Source organism: Scardinius erythrophthalmus (assembly GCF_964197995.2).
Source record: "Scardinius erythrophthalmus genome assembly, chromosome: 17".
Classification (NCBI taxonomy): Eukaryota; Metazoa; Chordata; class Actinopteri; order Cypriniformes; family Leuciscidae; genus Scardinius; species Scardinius erythrophthalmus.
Window position 1 is genome coordinate 21,603,186 of NC_138237.1, and position 22,966 is coordinate 21,626,151.

The 22,966-nt window shown below is 36.9% G+C and overlaps 1 protein-coding gene across 1 annotated transcript in view; it reads right to left on the bottom strand.

The window, feature by feature from the left end:
- Window positions 1-22,966, bottom strand: part of nrxn2a (neurexin 2a) — a gene marked incomplete at its 5' end in the record, with an annotated part of 371,676 nt that overhangs the window by 215,527 nt on the left and 133,183 nt on the right. The window contains 5 exon segments of the mRNA XM_081391515.1: window positions 9,865-9,891; window positions 12,800-13,003; window positions 14,507-14,828; window positions 14,830-14,906; window positions 16,054-16,480. Coding sequence (XP_081247641.1) covers window positions 9,865-9,891; window positions 12,800-13,003; window positions 14,507-14,828; window positions 14,830-14,906; window positions 16,054-16,480 — 1,057 coding nt within the window.

The window sequence follows — 22,966 nt, forward strand, 5'->3', positions numbered from 1 at the left end:
ACAGGCCTGGTGCTCTCACTCACACACACACACACACAAATACAAACACGTACTCAGAGTGAACTGACAGGACATATCTCCTAACTCAAACGTTTCTATAGAGTGCAGACAAGCATACTGACACTCACGAGCATACAAGCAAACACACTGATTTACATTTCACACAACCGCGCGCCCACACAAAACATACGCACCGAGACGCTCCTTAAGGAGAACCGTGACGCGTACATATGCTGTTCTACTAATACTTTCTGTGAGCCTATGTAGGGTGTTTATAATGTATTCTTTACAGTACCAGTATTGAAATGCTGGTCAATACAGATAAGTAAGGTGACCAAGCGAGCTCAATGCACTGCGACTGAAGAAAACACATGCAAATAGAAAAAATTAAGAAAACATCATCTTCAGATTGACAACACATGTACTGCAAATACACAGATTTGGTAATGTTTATGTAATTGGTACCTTAAGCTAACCAGAGCTGCATTTAATCAAAAATAGAATAAAACAACATTGTGAAATATTCACAATATTGTGCTTTACTCTGCAAAGTGCAAACATTTCACAACTACATGAAGACCCAGCAATGTATTAATCTTTTGAATTAGCTTCAGGTCATCACAAATGCTAGTTTGTTTAATTCTAAATGATGGCGCTTATAATTCAGTTAGTTTTGCCATTTTGCGTGTCTGTTTGGTGATGTTTGTGCATGATCGCACACCGCGTGAACACGTTTCACTGTGCTGACGTAAAATCTGTTTCTTGTGAAAAAGCACTATTGCCTCCTCAGTGAAAACAACCTTGCTTTTCTTTATACAAATATGAATTTAATGTCCTATAATTTTGTGGAAAAAAAGGCTTTAATGACATTCCCAGTATGTTTTAAACTTGTTTAGAGTTAAATTCAATTTAAATGATAGACTACAGCTGAGATGGCAATTTATGCACTTGTTTAGGATAAGGGTAGGAGTATTTCAAATATTTAATATGAGATCGATGTAAGTATATATCACCACCTTTATAATAAGATTAAAAAATATATTATGCTAATATTCAGCCATTTAAAGGTAAATTATGTAACTAACTTCATAGGTTAGTTGTCACAACAAGTGAGAAAGGTTCATATCTCGAACCTCTAGGTAATGACCCGTTTTAAAAAATAACGCCGATCAGAGAAGAGTCTTCTGGCAAAAACAGAATCAGAATGGGCTTGGTTTGTCAGCGATGGCGAGAACTGAGGGATTTTAAATATTGTAAAAGCAGAGCAGAGATGGTGTTTTTATGACTCAACAGGCGAGTAAGGTATTTTATTGAACGGATAAATTCCCATTTGTAGCTCTCAAATAGAGTTCATTGTAAAGCATTATCTACTGTGAAGGGTCATTTCATTATGGGTTGTTGTAAAGCTATGCTGGAATTTATTTTCATAAAAGTTTGTGTCTATTAATAGGTAAAGCTACAATAATGTCTTCAGCAAGTCAGCTTAAGATCCTTTCCATCTAAACTTGTTATACAGTCAACGGGTCTCATTCACTAAGCATGCGTACACACAAAGTTGTGTGTGAAATCATTCATGTGTGTACAATGTGTTGTGAATTTGGTGGAGATTGTTCTTCTCCTGAGTTCACCTGTGCGTACAAATACGAAATAATCCACCCAATTATTAGTGAATGAGACCCAATGTCAGAATTACTGGCATCCTTGGTAAATATGATCAAAGGCGGCTGTAAAAATAAATCTGCATTGTTTATCCTTTTGATGTATTCACAAAAATCGAACCTTTCATTGAAGCAAACAATTGAAAATGGGGAGAAATGCTCTTCATGTAATAATGTTTTTCTCTAATACACATTGACCATAATTATTGGCACCCTTTTATTAAATGCTTTTTGCAACCTCCTTTTTCCAAGATAACAGCTCTGGGTCTTCTTCTATAATGCCTGATGAGTTTGGAGAACACCTGACAAGAGATCAGAGACCATTCCTCCATACAGAATCTCTCCAGATCCTTCAGATTCCCAGATCCATGTTAGCACTTCTCTTCAGTTCAGCCCACTCATTTTCTATAGGGTTCAGGTCTGGGACTGGGACGGTCATGGCAGAAGCTTCATTTTGTGCTCAGTGACACATTTCTGTGTTGATTTTGATGTTTGTTTTGGATCGTTGTCCTGATAGAAGATCCAACCCATTATAAGATTTCTAGCAGAGGCTGTCAGGTTTTAGATTTTTTATCTGTTGGTATTTGATAGAATCCATGATGCTATGCTACGTATGAGAACACAATGTTCAGGACCTCCAGCAGAAAAAAAAAAACAGGCCCACAACATTAAAGTTCCAGTAGTATATTTAAATCGTACACATAGGGTACTTTTTATCCTTGTTTGCATCAAATCCATATGGTGGTTTTGCTGCCAAAAAGCTCTTTTTGTGTGTGTGTTTCATCTGAGCATAGAACCTGTCCTGTTTAAAGTTCCAGTCGTGTCTGACAACTGAATATGCTGGAGATTGTTTTTAGATGAGAGCAGAGGATTTTTTCTTGAAACTCTCATATAAATTGTGGCGGTGTAGGTGCCGTTTGATTTATTGATTTATTTATTTTGGCTTTTTGACCCCAAGACTCAACTATTTTCTGCAATTCTCCAGCTGTGATCCTTGGAGGGTCTTTGGCCACTCAAACTCTCTTCCTCACCATGCTTTAAGACAATATAGACACACGTCCTCTTCCAGGCAGATCTTTAGTTGATTCAACTTAATTATTGCCCTGATGGTGGAAATGGGAATTTTCAATGCTTTAGCTATTTTCTTACAGTCACTTTCTATTTTGCGAAGCTTTTTCTGCACATCAGAACTATATTCTTTGGTTTTACTCATTATGATGGATAATTAAGGGAATTTGGTTTTGTGTTACCTCATATTTTATTTAACAGGAAGTCATGGCTGGACAATTTTATTTTCTTAGTCACCCTGCTGAGATAAAAATTGTAAATATGAATAGGGAAATACTTCAGAGATATTTTACTCGTTAGAATTTCTAGGGATGCCAATAATTGTGGCCAACGAGTTTTGGAGAAAACATTTCATAATCCATTTACATTACATCCAGTGTTGGGTAAGTTACTCTAAAAAGTAATTAACTACTAGCTACTAATTACTTCTTTACCAGCGTAATTTAAAATGAGCTAAGTATTTAAAGGGAAAAGGTTACATTAAAACATTTTAACATCAACGTTAAATTTAGAGATTAAATCCACTATTGATTTATATAGAACTGTTCTATAGTCTGTACAGTATTTAATGTAATTACAAAATAAGTAAAGGCCCGTTCACAGTTCACACCAAGCACGATAACTATAAAGATAACGATAAAGATAACTATATATGCGTCCACACCAACGACTGATAACGGTCTTTTTATTCTAAGCACGCGCGCGTGCCCGGATGATCCAGATCCATTTTAAATGCGCGAGACCTTTAAATTAGAATGGATTCTGATTGGCTGTCAGTGTTTTATCGTTCGACAGCTGGAAAAAAATCGTTCTGAAAGTGATCCCAACGATATCGTTCCTCATATCTTTATCGTTATAGTTGTGGTGTGAACTCTGTTATTCTTTAATATATCTTTATCGTTATCTTTATAGTTATCGTCCTTGGTGTGAACGGGCCTTAACTCATTAAATTATAGAAAAATTAAGAGTAATCCCTAAAACTAGTTACACCCAACACTGATAACATTCACAACTACACTATGTGTGATTGTTAAAAGCAATTTTTTCATCTGCAGTTTCCAGTTCAGCTCTGCTATTGACTTAGTAAATATGCTCTTTGTTTTTCATTTAAATTTGTCACTTATATATACAAACCACATTGATTCGGTGTCTTTAAATATTGCTTCAAAAAAACTATTGAAAACAGTTCTGCTCATTATAACACAGAGTGACTGGTGATGCCTGAGCATTAGTGTGTAACAGGAGACAAACGCATTATACTAAACTGAAATGAAATGAAATTGAATTGGCCCTGGGTATGTGTATAATCCTAACAGGCTCAGGAGTTTATGGCCGAGAAACACAACTGCACACAGGTTTAAAGTGACAGTACACACACACCAAATCCATCTCAGACCCTCAAGAGTCCAACCACCGACACGAAACCAATCGGCAGCAGTGAAAGTTTGCAGATAATATGCTAAAGTAGCGGTTTTGAGCCGCGCCTGCTGCCAGGCCACTGCGGTCCGGGTTGGCGTGGGCTCAGAGGTGCCTGGGGTGTGCGTGGAAAAATGGGTCAGGCCGATGCAGCTGCCTCAGTCTTTATGGCGCTTCAAAGCCCCTTAGACTGCACTGCTGGCTACTCTAATTGGCTCTGTTGGAGTCAACAGACCCTCCGAGGAACAACGTCAGCCTATTTGCAGGGGTGTTGTAGCACTCAGAATCTGATCAATCTTCCACGGATGACTTCGTTTAAGCAAAACATCTGTTTTAATCTGGTAGGCAATCTGTTTGGAGCTCAAAGGCGCACTATAGATGCAGTACTGTCCGTACCTGCGAGTAAAACTCCTAATGACAAGGTACGTGTGACACTATTTGCATCGGAATGTGTCGATGTCATATCACCCTCTAATTAGCTCTTCCAGCTCTGAAAAAAAAAAAACCCAGAATAAGCGAGCAGGAGGCAGAGCGAGGGGGAGTTGTCTTTCTACACCTTCTGGCAGCTTGTTAATTAAATTTAAATCGTTGCCCATCCCTGCTTTTAAATCTAAGAGCGCACGCGTCGATTCGGCTCGGCCTTGTGTTGCTCAGCGTTACGGATGAAACTGCGACAGCATAAAGGATTCGAGCGCAAATACAACCTGTGACTGTATGCAAATACGCGTTAGAACAGTGCTAGATATCAAGAAATGTTGGATACAATGCAGATCTTCATATCAAACTTTGATGAATAGCTTCAGGTGTTGGAAAGAGTCAATTATCCATCAAAACCTAATGTTAACTTAACATTAATGTGGGATTTTTGCATGGTAACGTCATCTGAATCTGCTTCGTATTCATGACGTGCTAAACTGTTTAAAATGCACATCATGGTGAGGAGGAAAAAAAAAGAGAGACTTCTAACAGATGGCAGAGGGCCCTAATTGGGTATAATTTACTTTAACTACCAGCATTTCTGTCTATTTAAAAGTCAATTAACATTTTACTGTCATTAAAACTTCCATCAGTCTAAATATGTTTGACATACCCATCAAGTTAATATTGAAAGTGTAGAGGGGACTGTGAAACACTTTCACAGGTTAACATATCAAATGGTCATGCTCGCCTGATTATGAATGTACTTATCCACATATGACCAAGCAGAGATTCATCATCCCGTGAGAATTATGCGCGATAAATCGCTTATCGGCTCCTAAATAGCAGGAGTGCCATAAAACGTAATATGTGTCATCAAATGCGTTTAACATAGTTTGTAACATTTTTGATAAGGATGTTACCTTCCCTAAAAAGGGATGATTTGTAGATGCAGTCCTTCAAAAAGCACTTGCTTGAAACTAAATCTGATGCTGTAATATATGGTGTTTGTTGCCACCTTGTGGTGGAAACTGAGAATGAATTCATGATATGTTAATTAGAACAGGAAAGTTCCAGTCCTGGATGGTCAATACAGCACTTCAGCAGTGCTAGAATACAGTAACAGCCAAATCTTACAATACATATAATATATAATTTAAATGTGTTGTTTGCACTTTATTTTCATAGTTGAGGCACTTACAAAGGGCCATTGTTGGGAGGATTTATAAGCAGAAACGTGAAGCTTATTATATTATAAAAGCATTTATTTGAGCTGTAACATTCTCGTTATTTTATGATTGCTTGATGGTTTAAAAAAATATGCATACATATTTATATAGAAAGGGACTTTTTCACATTAAAATCATGTTAACTCATTGTTTACATCTTGTGGCTATCAACTAGCCTGGGTTGCCCCATGCTGCCTTGCGCGCAGTGCGATTTTATTCACGCTGCTAGGCAGCCTGGACACCATGGACCAGATTTTCCCCTCAAAAAGGGAACCAATCACAGAACGGGGAGGGAGCAGCAAGACGATGACGACGTCAATGCGCCACACCGAAGCAGTTTGTTTATATCTATGGATCCAACATGGCATCAGATGCGAAGTTACCTTTCGATGCAGCCTTAGATAGTGTTCTAAGTAGTTTAGAACGCAAGTTTATTTCGTCTTCTTCCTCGTCGAATTTCTGTATTTTAATGTTTAAAAATGTTCTCCATTCACGTCCAGCGTAAACGCTCCAGTGAATAACTCCGATTTTTGCTTTTTCAAAGAAAAGAAGGGACAATCAGAAAATAGTTTGAGGAAGTCATCATTATACCACAACAAATGCTGTCAAATAAGCTTAACTTGGGGAAATCTGTAAAATTCTGTTGAATATTGTGTAATTGATACCTAAAAACATAACCTAAGTATCCAAATATTTCTGAATGTGTAGATCTTTATGAACAGTGGGTGCAGATTCTGTGTGGGCCTGCTTAAATGTCGTGCATAATGCCTCTACAGTTCATTTAAATGAGCACATGACGCATCATGCTCTGATACATCTGTTTTTCATTGGAATTATTATAACATTTATGAAAAGCATTCCACAAATCCATATTTGTTGAGTCATTATCACAGTTGAATGAATGATTTTTGATGACACATTTGAATGGTGAACTTAAAAATTTTCACTGTGCAAAAGATTTTCATGCTTTTTTGGGAACCGTGTCCTGAAGCACAAACACCTACTACCTCATGACTAATGAAGTACTAGAGAGACAAATCTCACAATTAGAGGCATAATTTACATGAAAATACTGTATGTGGCATGAAATTTCGTAGTCTAGAATTTCTTAAGCAAATGGAAAAAGCTTTAATCCTCAAACAAAGGAAAAAGAGGATGAAGTCACATACTGTAGCCGTGTATTTTTATTTTTTTCACAATCATGAATCCGAACACAAACGCATCCAATAACACACATTTTTACTCAGTTATTTAAATGAGGACATACTACTGTACCACAATTAGCTGACATTATACTACTGCATTATCTTACCCAGCTATTTACCAAATATATACACACACAACCATTTAAAATTTGGGGTCAGTAAGACTTTTTTTTAAAGAAACTAATTTTAAAGTTTATTCAGCAAGGATGCACTCAAGGATGATCAAAAGTGACAGTAAATATATTTATAATGTTACAAAATATTTTAATTCTGATTAAGTAGCACAACTGTTTTCAACATTGATAATAATAATAAAAATAAATGTGCATCAAATTTGCAGATCAGAATGATTTCTAAAGGATCATGTGACACTGAAGACTGGAGTAATGATGCTGAAAATTCAGCTTTGCATCACAGGAATAAATTACATTTGAAAATAAATCAAAAAGTTACATACATTGTAGTAATGTATTTCAATGTTATTTTTTACTGTATTTTTTTTTAAATAAATGCATCCTACAGTAGATAAACATAAGACACTTCTTTCAAAAATATTTAAAAAAATGTCCAACACCAAACTTTGAATGGTAGCGTAAATTTAGATTTTTATTTTTTTCTTAGGAAACCATGAGCTAATCTGCAAGTAGAATCACTAAACCGAAATGAAACAATATACATGATAGATAGATCCACTCAATTTGGTATTATACGGTTATCCGGACCACATGTGATGACCTACCCCAACCCCGCCCCTAAACCTACCCGTCACTGGGGTTACGAACAACCAAGAGCGGTTGTGGTCACGTATGGTCAGGTGTGGTCCGGATAACCGTATAGTACCCTCAATTTCAAACAAAATCAAACCCCCCTTAACTGTCACCCCCCTTTTTGAGAATGGACATTAAGATGCACTATTCAAGCTTAAATGGTTGTAATTCAAGAATGCTTTGGAGTATAGACCTAAGTTTGGTCTTGTTTTAAAGGGAAAAAATAGCAGATTATTGCTGAAGTAAAAGCACTTCAAAAAATTAAAGTATGAAAAAGTTATGGAAGTTTAAATTTACATTAAATCAAATATTTTTTTTAAATATTTTTATTTTATATAAAATATATATTTTACAAAATATGTTTTACAAAAATTAGTATAAAATCAAAGCCATATATCTAACCAAGTTGTGTTCCAAATTTGAAGTTGATATCACAAAAATTGAAGGTTCCCATGAGATTTTGTTTAGGCGTATTACCAAAAATAGCCACCGGGTGTCATTGAATTCCATTGAATTTAACTGTATGCATTCTACCATAACAAATTAATAAATTTCTGTCCAAATATCACTTCTGTCACAAAATATGGAACCTTGAGACTCAGACCTTTCTGACAATATGTGTTTTGTCAAGATTAGAAAATATTTTGATCATAAATTATGAAACATAATATTACCCAAAAGGGGAGGAGCCTGATAAAATAATTTAGAGTACCGTTTCTATGGTAACACAATGTCCAATTTCAAAACAGTTTTCACAGGATGAATTCTGAGATTGTAAGCTTTCAAATGATACCTAATTTATGATAACTACTAAAATATGTAATGTAATAAAAAAGGCGCTAAAAAAAGATAATATTATATTTTAGAAGATAATATATATATTATACTTTTTAGAAGATAATATTATTTTGTATTTTTTTATTGACAAATACTAGATTAAATGTTTTATTAAGAACTTTTAGCATGAAAACCAAAGTTTCAATTATTAAAAGTGTGTGCGTCGACTTTTTGTGACAAAGGTCAGAACTCCTGTTATGATGTAGATTTTTTGAGGTGTGCTCTTGTCATAAATTCATCTATTACTGTACCTGCATAAATGGTAACAAAAAACAGTGCTCAAATATCTATTAAGGAGTCTTAGACCTTTCCAACGATATATAGTTTGTCATGACTAGATTAGGATTTAATAGTAATATAGTGAAGTAAATTTAGGTTGCCCGTATACGGGCAGGTTACAGTTAAGGGGTAAAGCATTCCAGTGGGTAGTTTAATAGTTATAAACAATACTACTGACAAACCTAAACCTTAACTCTACTCTTAAAAATTAAAAGAATTATTAGAATATAAAACTATTTTAGTTAATTGTTTTCAAAATGAGGACATCCCTAAAAGTTTTTGTCAGATTTAGCTAACTTCAGCAGACAAATTTGTTTCCAATCAAGCTAAACACACATTCACATACACATACACATACACATACACATACACATACACATACACATACACATACACATACACATACACATACACATACACATACACATACACATACACATACACATAGTCCTTTGGTCTCATACATAACATTCACACTACTTACCTTCAGAATCACTGCACTGCTAAATACTGAGGATTGCACCGTTTCCCAACACATGGATGTAACAGTGCTCAAATACAGGCAATGTTCAACCTCACGCCTGATTTGGCAAATGAAGATTTCTTCTTTTATTAAATGGTTTATTATCGTATTTTCCTTATGTAAAAGAGTCCCACAGGGACATGAAACAGACTGGAGCAGTGAGAAACATATGGTGTTGAAATGGAAACGGTTGTGCTTAATTTCAAACACCGCAGCAAATCGGCAAATTTTGCGTAACAAAAGAGATTGAGATTGAGGGAACGCAAGAGAGAGGGGGGTGTTGGGGAAAGAGTGAGAGAAAGAGAGAGGGATGCCAACTGGGAACATGTTCAAAAGAAAATCTGTTAACGGTGCAGGAAGACAGGATTACGAGGGAGGAGAAGAAACTTTGGATGAATTGGGGCTGAGCATGAGAGAGAGAGAGAAAGAGACAAAAATAGCATTGCAGATAAAAGAATCACTTACTAAGGTTACAGTCTATCCCGATACAATCTGGTGGGAAAGAGAGTGAGATGGTGAGATTTAAAGGAAAAAGAACTAAAATTCAAAACCACATCCTTCAAGGTTCAATCTGCAGACAAATAAACAATTTTTGCACAGAGTCAACCATCCGGGGACAAGGTGAGAGTCAGAATGGCCCTCTCTACAAGGGCCCACACCCCACAAACAGGACGAGAGACAGCACATCTGAGAATCACCTGGCAATTTATATACAGTTTACTGTATACACACACAAAACATTGTATTTAGCCTGTGCTTTGTCTCCTTCCTGTATGTGGGTGGTGCCAGTATGACTGTAGGCAAGGGCAGTCTGCACCATCAGCCAAGAGCTCATGCTCTGTGTAAAAAACAGGTCATCTATGAGCTAAACAATGTACAGTGCAATATTTTTCAGCCTTTTGATATACGTCTCAATATGCTTGCTCTGAATAGGCTGTTTTTTATACTTTTTATACTAGGATGGAAAAATAGCTGAATATTGTACATATGGTAAAAGCTTGCTAAAAATCTAACCAAAAGGATTCAATAAATGAACAAAAATTATATTAATTTTCAATTTCATGAACCAATATATATGTTACACTACTGGTCAAAAGTGTGGGGTTGGGAAGGGTTTTTTTTTTGTATGTTTATTTAATTTTTTGTATGTTAAGCCCACCAAGACAAAAAAAAAAATATATTTTATAAAAAAAAAAAAAAAAATCAGTAATAATGTGAAATATTAAAAATTTAAAATAGCGTTTTTTTCTATTGTAATATATTTTAAAATGTTATGTATTCATGTGATGGCAAAGCTGAATTTCCGGTCTTTAGTGTCACACGATCATTTAGAAGTTCTACTAATACGTTGATTTGGTGGTCAAAAAACATTTATTCTTATTTAATATTGAATACAGTTGAGCTGATTAATATTTTAGTGAAAACTGTGATAAATATTTTAGGATACTTTGAAAAAAAAAAGAAACAACATTAATCTAAAATAGAAATCTTTTGTGGCATTATAAATGACTTTACTATCCCATTTGATCAATTAAATGCATCTCAGCTGAACAAAAGTACTAATTTATTTATTTCAAAAAAAGAAAAGAAAAAAAAATACCACATACTTTTGAATGCAGTATTACCTACATACACTTTCAAATCAAATATCTTAATACATTTCTGAATGACGACTCAATTGCTCAAATTGCTAAATCTGATCATTTGATTTGATGAATCATGGCCATATTGAATATATTCACAGAAATCAATCTAATTTAGCAAATCTAATGCCATTTTTGCATCTGAAGTTTAAATTAAGTAAAGAACCAAGAAATGAAGCAAAATTATTTGAATGGCAGATTCATTAGAAAACTTTAAAATCATCACAATATTCATATAAATTTTACAGCAGCACTAAAATCATTGTGAACCCACCTAGACTTTATCTCTTTAAAGATTTGTTTTATAGAACAATCTCTGATAATATAATTTGAAGTTTGTTATATTAAGTGGTATTGTTAAAATAAAGTATTTACGAATAATCTTTGCAGGCCAAATGTCCAATTCTCCATAAAAAAAAAAGAAAAATAAAAGAAAAAGAAAAAACTTGCAAACATTGAGTCGGATGATTATATGACTAAAGGCAGATAATAACAGAATAATTGCTCCTATTGAATAGTGCGAGCACTCTTGGCTGTGGCGAACTCTCAAGCTGTCAACCGCTACAGAAGAGTGACCACAGACAGCCAGGGACCTGTCTCACTGTCACACTGCTCTAAGACAGAAACACTAGCTCAGACTCGACTCTCCAGTGGACTGTGTCTGTTTGTACAGAAGATTACAGACAGTTCCAGTCTGAGCCTGAGCTGAGAGGACAGTGAGAGACTTTAGAAGAATTACAATATGGTTCTTATGGTGGGGGAGATCAGGGGGCAATTACATTTCTTCCATCACAATCAAGCTAGACTCCTAAGACTTTTTCCAAACGTGTGATCGGTAAAGTTCTCTTTCTGCTTGAAAAAAGGAAGTGTGATTGTATTACTTTTCATATTTTGATTTTAAAGTACAAGAATTTCCTTACATATACACATACATACAATATACAATATTTATATGCAATAATGCAATATTTCATTATGGCTGTGAGGTTAATGGACAAATATTATTCTAGATACAGTATAACATAAAAACTACACTAAAATAAAAACTACGACTGAATTAAAAGTCTGAATCTTTAACAATCTTTAAGTATCTAGTTCAAGACTATCGATTAGAGAATTATTGTCTAATCAGGTTATCACACTATTTTTATATTAAAAATAAAAATAAACTATATAAAAATAAATCACTTTTTTTATTATTAATGGAGTTATTAATGGGATTCATTTAAATGCATATTATTCCTGGCAACTAATATAATTATCATATAAAGGTGCAAGAAATTAAATAATGATAATAAGTATTAAAGTAATCATATTATTGCTTTGAGATGTACTCTTCTTTGATACAAAGGCGTTTAATATTAAAGTTAATTGTATTTTTTATACATATTTCAATATTATGATCACGTGTTTCTTGTACCCAAAGATGGCAGTTAGAAAAATGTAGGGAAATTGAAAATGATATAATTGCCCCTCTGTCTCCCCTAGTATGTCTCAATGTGCCTTCTAAAGAAAAAACTACATGGGTTGGTCTCTCTGGCTGTCTGCTCTGAAAGCTGCAGAAAAGATAGCCATTGAAGGCTGCAAAGGCGAGAGAGGATGAGAGAGAGAGAGAGAGAGAGAGAGAGAGAGAGAGAGAGAGAGAGAGAGAGAGAGAGAGATAAAGATGAAGGAATGAGGGTGAAATGCATTCTGGGAGCGAGTCCAGACTTGTTCTACGAGTGCCTCGCATTCAGAGGTCAGCGGTGAAAGGTTACCTAGGTTGACGGTGAGTCTAACCCTTCCCCCGTCCAACTCCAGGCGCAGGGTGTCGGCGGACTCTTTGGAGGTGGTGGCCATGAGCAGACCGTAAGCCCTCTGTGACATGAAGCGCAGAGACACGTCCTCAGCCTCAGTGTGAACGGCGTGGGGCATCAGGATCTTCAAAAACATGCTGCCGTCATAACTCAGCACTGCGGACTCTGAGAGAGGAGGAAAAAAGAGAGTAAATCAGAAAACACAGGTCTCAAAAATAAGGATCTTTTCTGCCGACCCAGTTGGGACAAAAGTTCACATTTGTTACATATAGCCACATTATTATTTTTTTTTTATACGCATTTTATATACAGTAGTTTTAAATATAAAAACTACGTTTTTTTACATTAATCTATATTTAAGTTATCATTTTATTATTATCATTATTAAAACTACAAATGCAACTCCATAATAGGGGTGTGACAATAAACCGTGTCACAATATATCGTAATACAAAAATGCAACATGTATCGTGGATAGTGATGATGTATTGTGGATAGCTCACCCAAAATAAAAATTACTGTGAGAAAAGGTTCAAATTTTCAGAGTTTTAGTGTCAGTACTACATTAAACTACTATATAATGTTGAATATAATGTATAATAATGCAAAAGAAGAATATTTATGTGTCCTGATAATGCCAAATGTCTTATAATTAACTTTTTTACTTTTAACATATCTAATCAGTGACAGAGTGCAAGCATTTGTCTAAAATAATTCTGTATTTTCAGCTTCAGAATCATGAATATTTTTGTTCTGGTGTCACCATTGTCCTGTGCATTGGGTTATCAGTACCAAGTTCAAGCCTATTCATTTACACCCACAATGTAATATCAAATTCAGCATTTTAATCAACAGTACATTCTTGTTAACCTTTTACCTTATGTCTTGGAGTATCACAATAATATTATAATAGTATCGAGTTCAGTTCGTTACACACCTACTCCATTAAAATAAAAATGTAACATTTTAATTGGTCATATTGTATTTAAATTATAATAAATTAGTAAAGATTTATAAAAAAAGTATATATTTTACTTTATATATATATATTATTATTATTAGTAGTAGTAGTAGTATTTGTATCATTATATATATATATATTATTATTATTAGTAGTAGTAGTAGTATTTGTATCATTATTATGTGTTTAATACCCACGGTTTCAGCTTAATCTAAGCCCTGTCTGTGAAACCAGGCCATAGAGTTACACAAGTAATAAAATAAAGCCATAATAATATCACTCTGTTAATTCACTTGGCCATTTGGTCCGTCACTAGCTAACAATGCTACATGCTAATAATTTCCTTTTATTAGTATAACAATTACATTATTTGCTACTCATAACTACTAAAATATTGTTTCAAGTGTATGTGCACCTTTGCTGAGTCACAAGTAACATGTCTGTGGTGGACATTAGGTGGTCACATTGTAATTCTTATGACAGACAGCAGAGGGCAGGAGAGAGTTAGAAATGACACCGCAACAGCAAACAAAGGTCTAGGCAGGTGGGATCTGATGAATAGAGCTGAAGTGCAGCTATATCTCAATATAAAATATATGAGTGAAGCACTGAAGCCTTGCACTTCTTTATGAGAATGCTCTCATCGGTGAGAAGTAATCCAATGTTTAATCCTCCTTCCCTACTGCTTTAAGCCCTACTTTCCTCACCCATCTCACAGTTGGCACCCAGATATCCAGTTCCAGTGCAGTCGCAGACATGGCGGTTCCAGCCCTCGCGGCAGCGGCCTCCGTGGGCACAGGGCTCCGAGCTGCACCTCCGATGCGTCTCCCTCGTACAGAAGCTGCTGACACCCGGAACGCTCTGAAGCTCTGCCAATCGCCGCAGGTCTTTGCTGCGTCCGTCTACGAAGAGGTCTCGCACGCAGCCCACAAAGCCTAGCCTGAGGCGGGCGGTCCACACCTCTGGCGGGAGAGGAAGACCGCCGCTGTCCTCCGGCAGACCCCCCAGATACATTTCGCCATCGAGATCGATCGCCATCGAGATCGAGGATCTCACTGCCTTCGTTGGTGGAGAAGGGCATGCTACGGCCGTTAACGGAGATGGAGCCTAGGAGACCGGAAATGAAGATTTAATAAAGATCAGTGCTCATCTGCTTGTGAACCTATACACATCAATGTTTAGAGCCATTTTAGTCCTATTTTTAATAATAAGACTAACTGTCACAAAATCATTTGCTGAATGTTGCCTGCAAGGTTGTGCATAATTTAGAATTGAATTTACAGTGCCTTTCCAGTACAATTCAGAAGAATCATAAATCGGACGACAGACAGAACCAGATATACTGTAAATAGAACAACAGATATAACGACAAACAGAACAATAAATAGTTAGACCGATCAATAGAATGGCAGATAAAGTGACAGAGAAGGACAAACAGAAGGTGAAACAGAATAGACAGGATATATTAAACGGAACAATAAATGGATAGAACAACAAAAAAGATAGATAGATAGATAGATAGATAGATAGATAGATAGATAGATAGATAGATAGATAGATAGATAGATAGATAGATAGATAGATAGATAGATAGATAGATAGATAGATAGATAGATAGATAGAATTTGATTTGGATTATAGATAGAAAGAATTTGATTTGTATTATAAATCATTAAATTCATCTTCCTGTGGGGTGTGGTGTTCAGATTTACACTCATGAACTGCATAACCCTGGTTACTTGGAGTAGCAGTTAATACACTGTTAAATTGACAACCCTAGTTAATAATTAACTAAAACTAATTGAATTAATGCCGCTACTACTGATCCCTAAAGACTTTCATTATGGTAACTCGTGAAATCAGTGTAGCTGCTGTACAATGGCTGCCACAAAAGTTTTCTTTTTTTCTTTTTGTTAAGTGAAGTTTCATTAATTTAGCATTAGCAATCCATGGTTATTCCTTTTTTTTCCTGAGCTCAGCAAGTGGAAAGGTCTTCAACCTCTTCCCCCGGGATTTGCAAAATCCCACGCCGGCCCTGCTGCTTTAAAACTGTGAAGAGTTGAGCTCTTACAGTAATGAGGTGTAATGAGAGGTGGAAGAAATGGAGTACAGTGATTTAGCAGTTTGTGAAGTATGCATATCAGATGGACCCTCGGCTGGCAGAATGAAAAAGTGCTTTGGTCAAAGGGAGCAGGTTAACAACACCGTTTTAAACAGGAGAATAATGTGTGTGCTGATCTTGCAGTATCCCAACCTTTCCTGCCCTCTCTCTGGAAATCCACGTGGCACCATTCCCCGTCATTGACCTTTTTGTTCCCGACTTTCATCTTGATGCTCCCGGAGCCCATGTCCATGAGCAGGTAGAGGAATCCGTCTAGCAGCTCCATTGCGAAGAAGTCCACCTTCGGCGAACGATCTTTGGAACCTTGTGGCTGCCCGTGGCTGAACAGCAAGAGGCCGTTGGGCTCGGTGCTTCGGAAGTCAAAGGACACGGAGCCGGTTTTCTTGGTGTTCCAGCGTGGAAGGGTTACGTAAGAGGTCGGCACGTCGAAACTGACAGGGTCTAATGCGGCGACATCCTCGCAGCGGAAGGTCAGGTCGCCGTGGAGGTTGACCTTGGGGTCACGCAATTCAGCCAGGCGGGAGAGCTCCAGTCTGAACTCATTATTGGTGTAGACCACCTGGGATGGAGGGAGAGAGAGGGAGAAAAAAAAAAGTACTTGAATGCTAACAGGGTGGAATGGAGTAGCACGCTGCCCACTGGTACAAACAAACTGCAGCTGATGCGTGTACCTCTGGGGCACGGTTTTCAAGTCAGTAAACACAGCAGTCTCTTTAAATACTCAAAGCATGAGTGGATCACATAAACCTAGCGACCCCATCCAGAGCGCTGCAGACAAACCTCGGCTAATCGATATTCTTTTTCATTAACATGATGAATCATCCTACGCTAACATTAGCTCTGCGATGCAAAAGCTAAGTGTTTTTCTGAATCGCACGCATAAACTGTGCATATATTAAGTGATGATCGAGGATATGATGTCTAGCCCACACGTGTCACGGTACAACACAAAGCAAAACCGCTCCGAATATGCCATTCCTACAAACACATGCATTGTGAATGTGTCCCCAGGGGTGGATTTTTTTTTTTTTTTATCTCCGTCACATGTGCTGTCTCTACAGCCAGATGGGCGAATCAGCCCAGCACAGCAAACATGCTTTTCTTTTTTACACCAGCCTCTCTCTCTGTCCGAAGATGATGACTGATGCTTTGTTGCTGGGTGTGAACTTGAGTGTCTCTGAAAATAACACAGGACGGCCATATTTCTCGTCAGCCCCCATGACAGAAAAATAAAAGGAGAGGTAGGAGCAAAACAAGAGGTGCCAACTGAGCGAGGGAACATGAAAAATGCAATTATTGGTAGAGACCATAGACAAAAAAAGACAAAAAAAATTTGGTTTGAAACGTTCTCATTAATATATCCCTCAGATATATATATGAGAGATCTATGAATGAGAACATTTCAAACAATCTCCGACTGCACAGTCTAACCGTCTGAATCTTCCTGCTTCACTATTACGTCTTAATCTTCCTGCTTCACAATTAGATTAAGACACAGGTCTTTAAGCATTCGCACACTTTAGTTTGGGGAACACATTCACTAGTATTAACTATGACTTTTGACTCAAAAAACTATTAATAGTTAGTAAGGTAGTTGTTGAAGTGGTTATGTTTAGGATTAAGAGATGTAGAATATGGTCATGCAGAATAAGGCATTCATATGTGCTTTATAAGCAGAGCCGTCCTTAGGGCGGTGCAGCAGGTGCAACCGCAACGGGCCCCGCATTTGAGAGTCTATTATCAGCTTGCGGTAATAATGGACAGCTTAATATTTAACAGTATTATTCATCTGACTGCATTGAATCCATTGTATGAGAACTGAACTGAGCTGGACGATGACATCACTGTTTTCTCCAGAGCTGCTGTATAGAAAAAATAACTAAATTAATAAATAATGATTTTTACAACCAAAATTAATCAACACTGAACTTACTTTAGCTGGACAAATACACTATTTACTTCTAGAGCTGCTGTACAGCTGAAAAAAAAAAAAAAACCAGCCGTACAGCTGTTTTCACTGTACAGCTGCCACAGCTGCTTTGAAACAATCTGTATTGTAAAAAGCATTATATAAATAAAGGTGACTTGACAGCAGCGCAAGCTCAGAAGTGTTTTACTCTCAATGACACCGTTACAACACAGCACTTGGAGATCCAATGAGAAAGCATTTGAATTTGCCGCAGTATTAATAACATCGCTGCAAGATATAGTGAGAAGCATTCAAATTCTCTGTTATAAACCATATCAGATCAAACTGCGCTGATCTGGGAACCAGGAGAAATACTGTGCCATGAACAAACAAGCTATAGAAGTCTTTAAGTCCACAAATCACCAACATTCACCATGGATTTAATGTAGCAACGCTAACTGTAACCATGGTATTGTGGCGAAATAGTTGAATGATTTTTTTATACATTATTCATCTCAGGATTCGTACAACCTTTTGAGAGTGAAATTCAAGCACTTTTCAAGGGCTTTTAAGAGCTTCACACATTTTCCAGCACTTCAAAGCTATAAATACTATCCAATTTTAATCTTAGGTTACACTTTATTTTAAGGTGACATTGTTACAGAGTAATTATATATTTAAGTACTGAGTACAGAGTATAAAGCAACTACATATACCTACTATAGGGTTAGGGTAGGATTAGGACTTGGTTGAGGGTTAGTTGCATGTAATTATGCATAACTTACTGTTATTACTATGGTAAGTACATGTAACACATATAACAAGGACACTGTAATATAAAGTGTTACCTAATCTTATTTCAAATGTGATGATTTGTAAACCTAAAAGTTTAAAGATGTAGGAAGATTAAAACAAAACAAAACATGAAATTACCATTATAACCAGTAGAAGGCAGCAGAGGAGCACTTATTGACTTAGGTAAGTAGGAAGTCAGTCATTTTATAATGAAATTAAATTTATGATTAAAAATCCCCCCAAATGCAACCATTTGTAAAACTGAGGCTACGTTCACATTGTCAGTCCAAATCCGCTTATTTGTGTATCCGATTGGAATCTGATATAAAATTAATGGCGTCCACATTGGATATCGCAACTGTTCAGAATCGATTTGTGTGGCCTTGCCGCTCTTTTGTTTTAAGGAATATCTGCATTGGTTTTTATGGCAATAACGTGGCATTGGTTGGTATACGCCAAAAACAACAACCGCAACATGAAGGGGTTTGCAAAACACGTTTTCTTATTATTTACCACGAAAACGTGTAGCCGGCGCGCTGGACTACTGCGTCTTTTGGGGCAGCAGCAGAAAACATAGGAGGCTGGTATGCTTGGCTTTATTCTGTACTGTCATCTCCACCAGTTTCAAAACATGTCTCTCTTATATTGTCATATTGTCATTTTCTGCTTGTCCAGCACCTTTGCAAAAACACAACCTTATTTCTGCAGCGACTTTCAGCATCTTTCCTATAACAACATCTGACGTTTACGTTTTACGTGGCGCGAGAAAGTCACATAAACCATGCGAAATCCAATCAGAGCAGTCAGACTAAAACGGATTTCCAGAACTGCAATTTGAATAGGATTTCAACCACATATGGTTTTGGCTCAAAACAGATTTGTAAAAATCGCATTTCATGTGATTTTTTTTTGCAGTTCACACTTGCTAAATCTGATCGGATATGCACAAAAATCAGATTTGGACTGACAGTCTGAAAGTAGGATTAGTGGCACCAGTGCTACTGTTCTCAAAAGTTAGTCTGGAGGCCATTTTAAATCTCCATTTTAATTTTTTTTTTGGTGATAAACATTCAATAAACAAAAACTGCAAAGATAACATGTAAATTAAAACAAATTAAGAAAATTGATTTGTTTTTCCATCATGCTGTAGCAAGGGTCCAACTTTTCATCCAAAATGGATAATTCAGTATCCATGTAGCTCAAATTTGTCATGTGCTTATGTTATAGTCCTGTTTGTTGTGAGCACATGGTTTGTCAGGTGTTTCCTTGTGTCATGTGCTCTCCTGTCGATTGTCTAGCCCCTCCCATCTTGTTACCTGATTGATTAATTTGCCCCACCTGCCTTCCCTCGTCACCCTCTTTTGTTCGCTTCCCTATTTAGTCTCCCTGTGTTTGCAGTCCTGTGCTGGTTCGTTGTCTATGTTCCCTCGTGTTTCTCGTTCCTGCAACAGTCCAGTTGGAATTCCTTGATGCCTGTCTTGTTTCCCCCACGGGGTAGTTTTTGTTTGTATTTTGTTTATTTTTATTATTACTTAATAAATACCCATTTTTCGTGCACTTGAGTCCTTGCTCCTTTCCTCCAATCCAGACCGTGACAATATGTTGACAAACTGATAAAAGACACTGTTAAAAAGTTTTAGTTGTTAGTTGATTGTTAAAAACTAGCTACTTTTCATGTTAGGTTGATTTTTGTAAATATTTGACCTAATATATAAAATAGTTCTCACCAAAAAGCATGGGATTTGTACCCCATTACAAAGTCACAGGATACCAAAGTGTACCTTATTTGTGTAAAGTGCCACCAGTGATTTCAATGGGAGATCAAAATATATATTTATTTTCAAAGGCAAAAAAACAAACAAAAACCAGGCTCACCAAATATTACAGCCTAACAAGGACTTGACAAATGACTCGAGAGGGTATATATATACCCTGACAAACTAGCCTAATTAAAGGGTAACTAAACCCTAAACCAACTTTTTTTATTTAATGATCTGTAAGAATGAGGCTTTATTAGTGCTGTTCATTGATTCGAGTGACTTTTTTGACATTTGGGTATAAAGTGTTTTAATTTTACAATATATGGTGTAAAAACGTCTGAGTGCTGCCCTCATAAGGTTGAACGGTGGCTACTGCAGTTGAATTTTCCTATTGGATGTTGCGGTGGCAAGTGACGTAAAAGGTGGCAGGTGACGTAAGCAGGTTCCTGCTCTACCACGCCCCTGGTACGAGCTCACCACGCCCTTGGTATGAGTAAGCGTAGATTTATCTGTATTGTACAGTGGGCAGGAGGGTACTAGGTGTAGTGTTGCTGGGTGCAACAGCACTGCTGGACTGCATAACTTTCCAGCAGACTTGGAAAATAGGAACCAGTGTTTGCATGCACTTGGCCTGGAAGACCGTGAGTGTGAAACCTGCATTTAACGCGGGATTGCTTCTCCAACGCAATAGAGGTGGAAATGGGCTTCTCCACACAGCTCGCGCTGAAAAGCGACGCAGTGCAAAACGCGGCTTCTCATGCATGGACTCCACCACCGCAGCGGCGCCTTGATGTGAGTGATCATATTTAATCAAAATTTATGGTTAGCTAAAGTTATTCCTCTGGGGCAGGGGCGGAGCTAGGGGGTGGCCAGGGGTGGCCGTGGCCACCCTTGGTCTAAGCTTGGCCACCCCTTTGGCCACCCCTCTCACAACTGCTGTTTCTGTCCCTTTTTTTATTGACAAAAATCGCGTTTTTTAAAACGCTGAACCGTCTCTTTAAGACCACAAAAAACGTGAGACTTTTCAGACGCACACTCCAACTTCACCTCAGCGCCAGGCGCAAGTCAAACGAGTGCGGAAATGTGCAAGTGTCGAATGAGCTTCAGCAGAACATCAGACAGTGATATGCACATAGTAAATATAGAGTCAATCTTTCTCAACTGGTGGGTTGCAAGACCGTTTTGAGTAAGTCGAATAGTGTGCAGTCAACAACAAACGTAATTCTCTTTTTTTCTGATGCTACTTTTATTTTAGAAAATGTGTGTGAAAGCTTGTGACACTTCTGTCAGATGCTGAGAAAAGCGCGTTGTCCTTATTCAGTTGACTATCTTCGGTAAGATGAGATGTTGTCAGGCCAAATGTCAGTAAAACTAACGAACTTTCCTGTCATACGGCTGAGAGTTGTACTGTGCTTGCGGTACGCACATCACGCGCAAATGCGGCGCGCTGTAGCCGTAGTTCTGTCGTCAATTAACTCATGTAAGAATCAAAAAGGCGATTAAAGCTGTCAAAACTGCATGCATGTATTTGTTATACATGTGTCACATGTGTCTGGATTAAAATATTCTGCTATGTGAGATCACAATATAAGGCACAAATGGATATGTAATGTTTTAATGTCCAAATAAATGTGAGCACTGTGCGATAGGCATTCATTTTGCGTTAATTTGTAAAGGACAAACAAAAATGGATAATTTTTAAATCCATAAAATAACTTAATTTTACATTCTGTTAACATTACATTATGAAAAACATAACATTTTACATTATGTGCTGTTGACTTCCGCCTTGTTTACATTCTTGCACATGGGGATTCAAAAGAGAACTTTTGTTTTCCTTTTTAATTTAGGTATGATAGAACTGTTGCAATTATTTATTTTGACAACTAATATAGAAAGTTAAACATTTTTTTTGACAAACTCAGAATTGGTTGAAGAGTTCATTGATTATATAAAACGTATTGATTGAATAATATTTGGACTACAGTATTATCTGCATGTTATATCATCCATGAAGATGCAACAATGTAGAACAAGCTATTGGAGATTTTGAGAACCAGAACCAAGCTAACTGAGCAAGTTGAACTTTAGCTATAGTGTGTGCCCTTTTATTACTATTTAATTAATTTTAATATGAGGTGGTGGGTAATAAAAAAAATATATATAAATCACTCATGTATTCCAGGATTCCTAATTCACTACTATCTCAATTACAATTAAGTACAAAATAACTTTATTCAGTTGTGTAGGCACTAAAACAGTCCAATACATTAGTCAAATTATTTTTTATGATAAAATAATTAAGATTTCTGTGCCACCCCAGACTGGTTGCTGGCCCTTGCCTGGCCACCCCTATGAAAAAATCCTGGCTCCGCCACTGCTCTGGGGTCGACAAACGCGTCGGCGCATTTTGCTGGATTTTTTCACATAGCGGCAAAATATGAATATGCCTATAGAGAGCGCGCGCTATTGACATCAACTTGATAAAATCAGAGAATGACGGGCTCTGATAAAACTCATCAGATGCATGTACTTTACGTCGTCTTGCGACCCTGTGAGCAAACTCCATTTTAGAGTCTGA